The sequence below is a fragment of the Brachyhypopomus gauderio genome, chromosome 8 (genome assembly GCF_052324685.1).
Source record: "Brachyhypopomus gauderio isolate BG-103 chromosome 8, BGAUD_0.2, whole genome shotgun sequence".
Classification (NCBI taxonomy): Eukaryota; Metazoa; Chordata; class Actinopteri; order Gymnotiformes; family Hypopomidae; genus Brachyhypopomus; species Brachyhypopomus gauderio.
The window spans coordinates 6,771,514-6,782,600 of record NC_135218.1 but is presented as its reverse complement, the minus strand read 5'-3'; the positions used below and the strand labels follow the sequence as shown (position 1 = coordinate 6,782,600).

The 11,087-nt window shown below is 47.8% G+C and overlaps 1 protein-coding gene across 4 annotated transcripts in view; it reads right to left on the bottom strand.

The window, feature by feature from the left end:
- Positions 1-292: 292 nt before the first annotated feature.
- Positions 293-11,087, bottom strand: part of cntn3b (contactin 3b) — a 54,036-nt gene continuing 43,241 nt past the window's right edge. For 3 of the 4 annotated variants that reach the window (XM_077014078.1, XM_077014076.1, XM_077014079.1), the window contains 8 exons: positions 10,356-10,505; positions 9,721-9,791; positions 8,665-8,899; positions 8,119-8,228; positions 5,534-5,720; positions 5,260-5,372; positions 4,647-4,812; positions 293-3,899 (listed from right to left, as the gene is read on the bottom strand). In XM_077014078.1, the coding sequence (XP_076870193.1) occupies positions 3,802-3,899; positions 4,647-4,812; positions 5,260-5,372; positions 5,534-5,720; positions 8,119-8,228; positions 8,665-8,899; positions 9,721-9,791; positions 10,356-10,505 (1,130 nt within the window). In that variant the 3' untranslated portion in view covers positions 293-3,801. The remainder of the gene's footprint in view (positions 3,900-4,646; positions 4,813-5,259; positions 5,373-5,533; positions 5,721-8,118; positions 8,229-8,664; positions 8,900-9,720; positions 9,792-10,355; positions 10,506-11,087) is intronic. The other variant, XM_077014077.1, reaches the window with a different exon arrangement.

The window sequence follows — 11,087 nt, the reverse complement described above, 5'->3', positions numbered from 1 at the left end:
CGTGAGTATCATTCATGTGTTAATCCCTTGATCTGGGAGCTGGCCTTTCTAAAGTCTTCACTGAACTTTACAAGCTCACAGTAGATTACAGATAGGAAATGGGTTTGACCCAATTAGCTGCATTAGCATCCTGTCACTTCTACTGAAGAGTCAAAGGATGAAATTACGGACTAGAACCAATTTCCACTGATTGCAAACAAAGTTTTTTATGTTATGACATTAAAGCTTTTCATTGCTTTCTTTTTCAGCCCATTGCTTAATGAGATATGACTCAGATACACTGGCCTTTTGATATTTTTATTAAGTTACAGGTTTATAAAATTCAACACATATGCACCAAACAGTTTTTTCCCCCACATGCACAGTTTCAATATACAAGACAAAACAATTACTTTTCAATTTGAAAATGTCAGTGTTATAAGCAAGTCATCTCACAGAGATTATGCATCAATACATCAGTATTAAAACTCATAGCCAAGTCATGTAGAAAACATTAGGTGACCTATACTGGGCAAATTTAAAAATATATAGTCACTATTTACATCTGGTATCAATTACTGGTCAGAATTACTCATTAATGTACCTGTGCTTATTGAACACTGGTCGCTAAAATTGAACAGAACATCCAGTCTTGCTAAGTAACCCAGGGACATAAATTTTTAATATACCATTTACACTAAAAATTTGCGTGCTTTAAACTAGATTGCACAGGTTTTCAGCAATGAAATGCCCAGATACTGTACTAGAAAGGTGTTAGTTTACATTTAGCCAGTATATGAGTGTAGGGATCACATCAATAAAGGAAAATGTATTCAATTCATAGAAATACATTAGTTGAAAAGAACAGAATGTGTCACTAAAAATCAATACTGTGCTCTATGTATTTCCAATTGAAACTTTAAAGTGAAAAACAACTTTAGAGACAGATATAAATTAAATAGGTACATTTCAACAAAGCATATTTATCTAACAAGGCAACAGCTTCCCAACAGTTTTTCAATGATAGTGAATCAATAGTTTTGTCATGGCATTATTAATAACCTGCCTGTAGAAAAAATGGGTGAAAAATAAATAAAAAAACAAATGTACTTTTAGTATTCTTGATGACTGATATAGTATTCATTGTCATATGTGTCCACCCAGGTTCTTATCAGGTGGTTCAGGGGAAAAACACCTCCTTGCATTCTATTTCAAAGGCCACTTTCACCCACCAGGACTCTGTTTGTTTGGGACTGCTTAAAGCCTGTCTGTGTGACTGTCTGGGGCGCAAGGGGCGTGAGGACACGCGAGAACACCTCCACTCTCGGGCCCTGAACGCCAGCATCAGTCAATCAAGAGCCTGCATTGTGACAGCCTCAATAATGGAGCAGAAAAATCGATATTCCATTGACTGGCCTGGCGCAGGCCTAATCAAGCAGGCCCAGACCCTGGTGAAAGCTCGGGACGGAACAGATAGGCCGGGATGATTGGAGCTTTTTTGGACCAGCCACCGCGGGGGCTATGGCGTGCCCGGTCTGGTTGGGCGAACTGAGGGGCCAGGTCACCTTGGCTCACGTCTTCGTGCTCGTGCGGGTCTCGTGGGGGAAGTGCGCAGACAAGGGGGTGGAGCGTTCATCTGCAAACGCAACCTTATCTGGCAAAGACACGGTCACCTTATAGGACAGATCTACCCCTTCCAAGAGGAATGTGATTAGGAACCAAGGTCATCATTAGGTCCTACTGACTAGTATTGGAGCACACATGAATAAGATTATGACAAACTTGATAAGCCTCTTCTGTAAAAGCCATTGTTAGTGTGAACTGCCTTGACATTATGATTTGACACACAGGATCACCATATATTGGTATCAGTGATGAAAATCGAATGTGGAGTTTTGACAACCTCAGTGTGTACATTTTTGCCGCCATATGTGCTTTTTTTAATTATCCAAACAGGACCATGTGTACAGAGTCAAAAAGAGTCAAGAAGAGTCAAGGTGCAGGTTTCGTCCTCCACAGCTTCGTTTGCAAAGTTTCCACTTCCCTGACCTGCATCGTAAAATTTTTTAGACCTTTCACTGACTTGCTTTGCGTCTTGCCTCTTAGTCAGCTGTAGAACTGTATTCCCCACCCCAGAACTATGTTTCCCACCCCAGAACTGTATTCCCCACCCCAGAACTGTGTTTCCCACCCCAGAACTGTGTTCTCCACCCCAGAACTGCATTTCCTATCCCAGAACTGTGTTCTCCACCCCAGAACTGTATTCCCCACCCCAGAACTGTGTTCCCCACCGCAGAACCGCATTTCCCACCCCAGAACTGTGTTCTCCACCCCAGAACTGTGTTTGGCACCCCAGAACTGTGTTTGCACTTGCTGCTCCAGAAGCACAACAGAGTCTGTGGCCCCACGTTTGCCCCTGTTGCTAACCCGCCCCTCGACGCCGGTGCTGTTAACCCACTTGTAACCCGCAACCCTGCCAGTTTGAGCCGCACCCCAGGGAGAACAGGGAGTTTCACGCGGGGCCAACGGTGCCACTTAACGAGCGAGGCACACGTCGTGTGGACACGCCAGCCTTAATTGTGCCGCACGCCTAATGCACAGATCATCCATTATTCATCCGGTTCAGAACAAAACGCTACACCCCATCAAAGGGACACAGATGTGGTTTCTTCTGTTCAAGAACTGCCAGCCATGATAGTGGCCTAATAGTGACCTATAGATAGTAACAGGAACGTGGGGGAAGTTAGATAAAAGAGAAACACAGAAGGTACCAGCAGTGCTCTAAGCTAGTGGTTGAAGCTGCCCACGTGCAGAGATCTGGGAGCTGTGTCCCTTCAGCTGAATCCCAGCCTCGAAGGAAGTGAACGCAACACCAGTCCAAGAGAATATGTACTGGCGACTTCAGTCACCCAAGCAACCTTACAGGTTCCTTTCAAATTCACTGCTTAGCTACAGCCGCGAGGCTTGGACACATAGGTTCTACGAAACGTGGGAGCTGGATTTCCTGGGGGAGGAGCTTATGGGGATTTCCCACACACGTACAGCTGTCATTTTGATATATATACACATGTTGTTGGTTTTTTTTTTTCTATTTTTTCATTGATTGATATAAAAAAACCTATATATGAGATTCATTTCTGAAACAACCATATTCAAGCGTAACCTTTTCAGAAGGAATCGCACAGGAGAAGATGAGTGATCAGCGCAAAGAAAGCACATTCTGATTCATCATATCAGAAAGCAACCACAGGTGACCCTAAAACCTGGCAACTAGGCAGAGTCAATTCAAGACCGAAAGCAAAAAAATAACACTAATTATTTGATCAATTTTGTTGTCCACTTTGGTACGTAAATGGATTTAAGGCATTGACTGTTTTCAGGAACTAGTTGCACAACATAAAGGAAGCCAACACACGGACCCCAGAGACGGAGGTGTACTTCTTAAACAAAGAAGGAAAACACAAGAGAGTGAAAAGAGTTCTTTTGTGGATACAGCGCAACACCGCTCAAATAGGTCATCTCTTTGACGATTATGCATACCAATTCTGTAATCTTTTCAGCTGCGGCGATGGCTCTTCCGCACAGTTCCGTCGTGTTTTCTTCACGAGACCTCTCATGTATCTGGTTGACATTCCAATATCCTGGAGAGTCACTGTCACGATCCCATTAAGCCATACAGAGACGGGCTGCCATGAACGCAGGTGAATTAAGAGTGCGGCTGTTTGCTGCACACGTGTGGACGTGAGAGACGGGGAGAGACGGCGTCGACGTGTCCCGAGGTGGGCGGGGGGCGCGTGGGGGTGCAGCCGTGGCGGAGAACCCTCAGGAGGAGGTAAGAGCGGAGAGGGCGATGGCGGCGACGAGAGGGGGCAGGGCCAGGACGCCCGGTCGTACCGCCGCAGAACCCCGTGCGCCCATGCCTACGAAAACAGACGCAATCCTACACAGTGAGAAACCTGGGCCTCCCAGCTCAGAGGAGAAGAGGCACAGACAACGGCAGACACTTACACGCCTGCATTTCTGATGACACGTTTCAAAAACAAGACGATACCCTGTTACTGGGCTGTCCGCATCTATATTATTAATAGATTTCAACAGGAAAGGCCATTAGAAGAGCCCAGTGTCGATAAGGCTCACGGTATGCCAGAAAGCCGATCTCTCTGAAAAGTGTGTGTGTGTGTGTGTGTGTGTGTGTGTGTGTGTGTGTGTGTGTGGGGGGTTCAATTTCGGCTGGCGGATGGGAGAAGAGCCCGTTCCGCTGTTTTATATGCCGCTTTGCTCGGCAGTCAACAAGGAATAATAAGGGCCTGACAGAGATGGATAGCAGTGAAAACGTGAATTTCTAAAAAGGTCGGACGCTCTGGCGCAGCGCGAGAAGGAAGGAGAGAGAGAGAGTAAGAGAGAGAGAGAGAGAGAGAGTAATAAAGAGAGAGAGTAAGAGAGAGAGAGAGAGAGAGAGAGAGAGAGAGAGAGAGAGAGAGAGAGAGAGAGAGAGAGAGAGAGAGAGAGAGAAGAGGTCTATTATACACGAATGGAGGGGGACGTGGCCGGGCAAAACAAACGTGCTTGCGGGATGATTGAACCGCCATCAGAAGCCTATGAATGGTGGCGGACGAAGGGGGTGTGGGAGGAGGTGGGGGGAGGGGTGATGCCACAGAAGCACTTACTGAGCTGGTGAATGTGGATGGGTTCGCTGCCTTCCCCCAGCCCGCCCTCACTGACACTCTTGATCTGGATGACGTAGTTGTCATCGGGAGACAGGGTCAGCTCCGCCGCCGTCTTGTCGGTGGTGACCGCGAACGTCTCGCTGTAGCGATGGCGTCGGTACAGCACCTGTGGGCGGGCACACGCGGCGCTCGTTGGGTGCGCGTCGACGGGCCGGGCAGAAGCGTTCGGGAGGAACCACTAATTCGGCGGACAGAGGCCGGCGCTAACGCTAATGCTGTTTTGGTGCCGAGGTCCTACGAGTCTAATCTACCCAGTGAGTGAGTCAGCAACGCAGCAGCTGCTAATTGTACGGCTGTCGCTGAGAGAGGCGTGCGGGCAATTGTGATTAATCACATAAAAATGGAGAGCGGCGTCTTACACACCTACATCAAACACACACGCACACGCAAGCGAATAGAGCAACATATACGTATTCATACCATTCCACTAAAATACTTAAAAGCTTTACATTTATTCAAGCCACTGTATGTTACTGTTATGGACTAATGAACGTCATGTAATATGTACTGTACATAAATCAGGTGTCGTAATGATATCAGTAATGCCACCTACTACATAGCCAGTGACCTCAGACTCTGTATCCAGGGCGATGACCGGATCCCACTGCAGGGTGAGGTGGGAACCGATCAGACTCCACTCCACGTTCTGGGGCGGCTGTCCCGGGGCTGCGAGACCAGGAGACACGGAGACACGGAGACAGTCGGAAGAGAAGAAAGTTAGCAACGGAAGTTAATTACGTTTGTTTTTTCCCAGTTTCACAGTTTTCACAAAAGACGCGCTTGCGGCGGTCCACAGAAGCAACCGGACCAGACCGGAGGACGCTCACGTGGTTTTTTGGTGGTGGCGTTGACGGGCACAGACTGTGGGCCGGTCCCAGCGGTGTTGAAGGCGCACACAGCCAGATAGTAGAGCGTGTTCCCCAGGAGACCGCTGACGTTGACGGCCGGGGCGTCCCCGCCGACCCTCACTTTGCCTACGGTGTCTGGCTTGGTGTCGTCCTCCCAGTACACCACCTGACCACAACAGAGAGAAACCAGAACCACGACATATCTGTGAGGGGCCGCACGTAGCTCCGTGTCAGTGTGATGCAATCTGATGTATCTGAACACAAGTGGAAATGTGAGTAAAAAAAAAAAAAAAATGAACACATGTATTTTTTTATGTACAGCTTAAGAACTTCAGTGCAGTGTCAAGAAATAAGGTTAAAAAAGAAATGTAAATAATACAATGCCAAATATAGTATTGATATAACCCTTTGTTTTCTCCCACTGTACACTGTTCTTTTAAGGTCTATGACTGGTTTCTTGCTCAGATGAATGTGCAGGATGGTTTCATAATGTATTGTACTGGAGTGAATCAATAGCAGACTTCTCAGTTCAACTGACATAATTTAAATTGCATTAAATTGCCTTATCCTAATCAATAATCGGTTGAATTGTCATTGACACCTTTCTACTACACACTCCCCGGCAAACACTTTACTGTATATCAATAGCTGCTGGGAATGGGGTTTCCTGCTGAAATGGTGTCTAATTGATTTTCTTGAGCATATAAAATTTCACTTAACACTTACACTGTGCCCAAGTGAAAAATAACTTCAAGAGGATATTAAAATCAATAATTAAACCCAGGTCATACATAATATCAGTGCTTGGATATTAAGTATCAGGGGTTAAGTCAATGAATAATTAGACAATAATGAGATTTTCCCAAGGGGAATCTAATTTAGTAGCTATTTTTTTAGCTTTAGTTGGAATCATTTGAATAGTTTTAAAGGTTAAAAAAATAAACGATGTTTTACGGAATGCAAAGGTTGCCTGTGTGTTATACATGTAATAATATATAACTTGCTTCTAGTCTTGCACACAGAACCATATTTCCCGACTTTCTCCTGAGGCGGTTTACAAATACAAGCATTATAAATCCAAATGTGGCTAAACACAAGATGTCTTTTTAATAAAATGACAAGAATACTGTGGTGGAAGACAGGAGCCTGCAAGACAGGGTAATTGGAGAGGGGCAGGCAGGGTGGGTGTTATTGTGGGTGGGTGTTATTGTGTGAGTCTCATATCAACGGCCAGTCACAGCTGCCGTATCTGACCAAAAACAGTGGAACACTCAAAGTTGAGTTGTACTTCTTGGACTCGTGTGACGCCTGCGTCCTTCAGGAATCTCGTCTCATTTGAATTGTTTTAAAGGTTCCAATCAACAAGGTGGTTGGTGGAAGTCAAAGTCTCCTTCACTCTTGAGGGTAGAATGACTGGTCTCACCACGCGTGGCTCCGGGGACTATCCGTCCTGCAGGTACAAGGACGATTTCATTGCTTGTCAGAAGCTTCAAGATGACGGCTCATAGCTCATTAGTCCCATGATTTTCCAATCTGGCATTCACCTTCTTTCTGCCCAGGGAGTTAGGCAGGAACTTCAGGACTGTCCTGAAACCATGCGCTTGTGTGCAGACGAGGTCTGAAGGACGGATGATTCCTGCCCTACGTGTCCCAGCTTTGAGATGACCAGCGGGGTCCTGCTCACTTCAGTACCTCTGCACGTCCTTTATGGCGACATCGATCGGCTCACCCATACCAGACGCCAGGGGTGAAGGAGAAGTGATTTCACCTCAGACAGTGTGTTCTTGTCTTTGGGGCAGGAGGGATCTCTCTGTTATTTATCGCTTGGGTGTTTATAAGCTTTTTAAATAAAGCCAGGGGAGAGAAACCTCTAGTGTGACTTGCTTCTTTTATGTCCTGAAGCCTGAAAATAACATTTCGTACAATTTCATGCACACAATTTAGAAAATTGTACCTGACAGAAACCTGCATGTTAATTTTGACAGGCTGAGAATTTCTGTTTTTTTTTTTTCCCACACATAGGTGCTATGTTGGTGATATGTTATTATAGTGGTACTGGTTTTCAACAGGTTACCATGTAAGAAAACTGGCAGAAGATGTCACAAAATTGTGCATGAGTTAAAGTGGCTATGCATTAAACAGTGTGCTAAAACCACAAGGTCTGCCTTTCGCCTTGTGTCGCTCACCGACTGCGCATAAAGTTCTACATTCAATTCGTCACCTCAAAGCACCTTCAGTGATAGTTCTATTCAATCAGTCAAAATAACTGTTGCCATAGCAACATGGACAGGTTCTCTTTTTTTGGGGGGGGCACAGGGGTTGCGGAGAAGAAAAGAGTGTTTGGATGAGAGTCGCTCTCTTGCCCCCTTAAAAGCATCGCCTGAAGTATTTTTCATCTCTGCGTTAACAGCTCAGGGACACTTAAAAACTGGTGGCCGAAGATAAACGGTGCGGGTGAACTCCTCGAGTCGGGGCGAGGTCGGGCTAGGCTGAGGCGGCCGGGATGGGGGTGTGGAGGCGGGGTTGGGGGCGGGGCTTAACGGCTCACGACAGCAGCGTCGTACCTCGTAGCCGAGGACTCTCTCGGGACCAGAGCGGACAGCTGCCCAGTTCACTTCGACGTCGAAGGCTGACAGACTCCTGGCTGAAACTCTCTCGGGCGCCGTGCTCGGCACTGTGGACACGAGGAAGGAGAATGCATTAGGGTCTGTTTGGCAAATTCACCAGAATTACATTAATAAGGGCCCTATGAGGCCCCTATTCTCACCTGAGAGGAGCCCCACTTCATTTTAATGGCATCTGTGACTGACAGCAAGGAATACAATCTGCCAGGCAAATTCAATTAACACTGTAGCTCACAGATAGGCTTGTAAGTGTCTAGCAGGATTGGCTGTAATCTTTCACAGTAATAACTAATATTGCTTTGACATTCGTGGTTCTGGAGAGGGCGTGTGTGCACTGGCGAGCCTGAATCAAGTTATTTCATCATTGCTATTCAAGGTCATGCTTGCTGAGGAATGTGGGTGTGCGCTTGTGTGTTTAAGAGTATGAAGTGAGTAGAACGTTTGTGTGTGTGTGTGTGTGTGTGTGTAACGTGGGCTGATACTAGCCTTCTTCTGCTGAGAACACAGTGGCGATGGAACTGAAGGGTCCCTTTCCCCGCTTATTAAATGCGCCCACTTTGACGTCAAAAGGTGCGAAGGGCGGCAGCGTGTCGTTGCGGTAAACGTATTGGGCCACGCCGGGGATGGATATGACGGCCTGGGTCCAGGTGACGGTGGCCACGGGCCTGAAGGCGATGATGTACCCGAACCCTTCGCCGTTCTGCAGTTCTTCTGAGACGGGCTGAGAGCGGAGCACAAAACTGTAGTGATATTAAAACACACCGAGACCAGCGCGCCGGCGGCCCAGAACCCTCACCCAGATTTATCACGGCCCATAACACGCTCACCCAGCCGCTCTGCCACAGCGCTTAAATATTCACCGTGACACTGGAACAACTCTTAAGTTGTAGCACTTTGGTTATTAATGATTTTGCATTACATTTTTTTGACGTCGAGTTTAAAGAGGAACTGCATTTATTTACTTTAACAGTTTTAAAGGAGGTGAAAAAAAACTGCAATACGTATGGCAAAAACACACAGAAACACGAGTACTCCTACAGAGATGCCTGAACAGAAGGTTCAGTGAGCCATATAACCGCTGAATTTACTCAGCCAGAAGCCCGTGCCAGCTTCCTACATCAGCATCGTTTTAATTATTACGCATAAAAGTTTTATACATTCAATTAAGCCTGTGTTACAGGGTTCATCAGGTGCCGCCCTCAGGCCAGGTATTACTCTGGCTGTCCCCCTGGTGCCCTCTGGTTACAGAACGCAGGACTCCTGAAACCCACGCCGTCTGCAGCCCCAGCGATCCGGCAACCATTTTACATGGGAAACAGACTTCAAAGGAACCCCCCTGGTCCCGAACAGAGTCCCATCTGGAGTCAAGGAAACGAAGCCGAAAGAACCGGCCAAGAAACGGATTTTGTAGCAAATAAATAAATAAACAGATAGATAGATGGTCTGTTCAATTCCGCACAATTAAGCAGGAAGCTCTCGCGCTTGCCGTGCCAGCGGCCGGGGGCGGGGGGCGGAGACAGTGAAGTCTGACAAATGACTTACCTCCCACGTTATCACTAATTCCGACTTGGTTCCTCCCCCTCCCCCGACGTCGGTCGGTGCCGTGTCGGGAACTGCGGGGCGGAAAAAGTCACACAGGAGAGGACGCGTTTAATTTAAGGAAGTCGGTCCTGTTCCCATTCAGGCGGATGACACTCGGGACAATGGTGGCGGGATTGAATTGTCAAATGTTGCTGGTGCCGGGATAAAGGCGGTCGGGGGGAGTGTGGGAGAGTAAAGTGGCAGAAGCGTGGCACGGGGGCGTAGCGTGGCTGGTACTCCACCGGGGCGCATCCGCGGAGTGTGTTTGGTACTCCGGAGGAAGTGATCCATCATGTTTGATCTGTCACACTGGCGACTCACTGTGTGTGCCTGTGCACATGTCTGTGTGTGCATGTCACATGTGCGCTGTTTTACACTGTGTATAAGTATGTGTGTGTGCGTGTTTAGAGAGGGTGTAAGTGGATGTAAGATGGTGAGTATGCAATATTAATGCAAGTGCATGTATGTGTGCATATGTGTGTGTGTGTGTGTGTGTGTGTGTGTGTGTGTGTGTGTGTGTGTGTGTGTGAGTGTGTGTGTGTGTGTGTGTGTGCGCGTGTGTGTGTGTGTGTGTGTGTGTGTGTGTGTGTGTGTACCTGCGTCCTCTGTCCTGGTACTAGCTGAGGGTGGGCTTGGCTCTCCCATTCCCACACTGTTGCTGGCCACCACTCTGAACTGGTACTCCACCCAGGCGTTCAGGTCCACCACCGTAGCGGTCAGGGTGTTGCCGTTGATCACCTCGGGCACTGTGCACACAGGGCAACGTTATACAGTCCCCAGGGTGAGTGTGACGTTATACAGCCCCCAAGGTGAGTGTGACGTTATACAGCCCCCAGGGGGAGTGTGACGTTATACAGCCCCCAAGGTGAGTGTGATGTTATACAGCCCCCAGGGGGAGTGTGACGTTATACAGCCCCCAGGGGGACTGTGACGTTATACAGCCCCCAGGGGGAGTGTGGCGTTATACAGCCCCCAAGGTGAGTGTGATGTTATACAGCCCTCAAGGGGAGTGTGACGTTATACAGCCCCCGGGGGGAGTGTGGCGTTATGCAGCCCCCAGGGGGAGTGTGACGTTATACAACCCCCAGGGGGAGTGTGACGTTATACAGCCCCCAAGGTGAGTGTGACGTTATACAGCCCCCAGGGGGAGTGTGACGTTATACAGCCCCCAAGGTGAGTGTGACGTTATACAGCCTCCAAGGGGAGTGTGACGTTATACAGCCCACAGGGGGAGTGTGACGTTATACTGCCCCCGGGGGAAGTGTGACGTTATGCAGCCCCCAAGGTGAGAGTGACGTTATACAGCCCCCAGGGGGAGTGTGACTTTA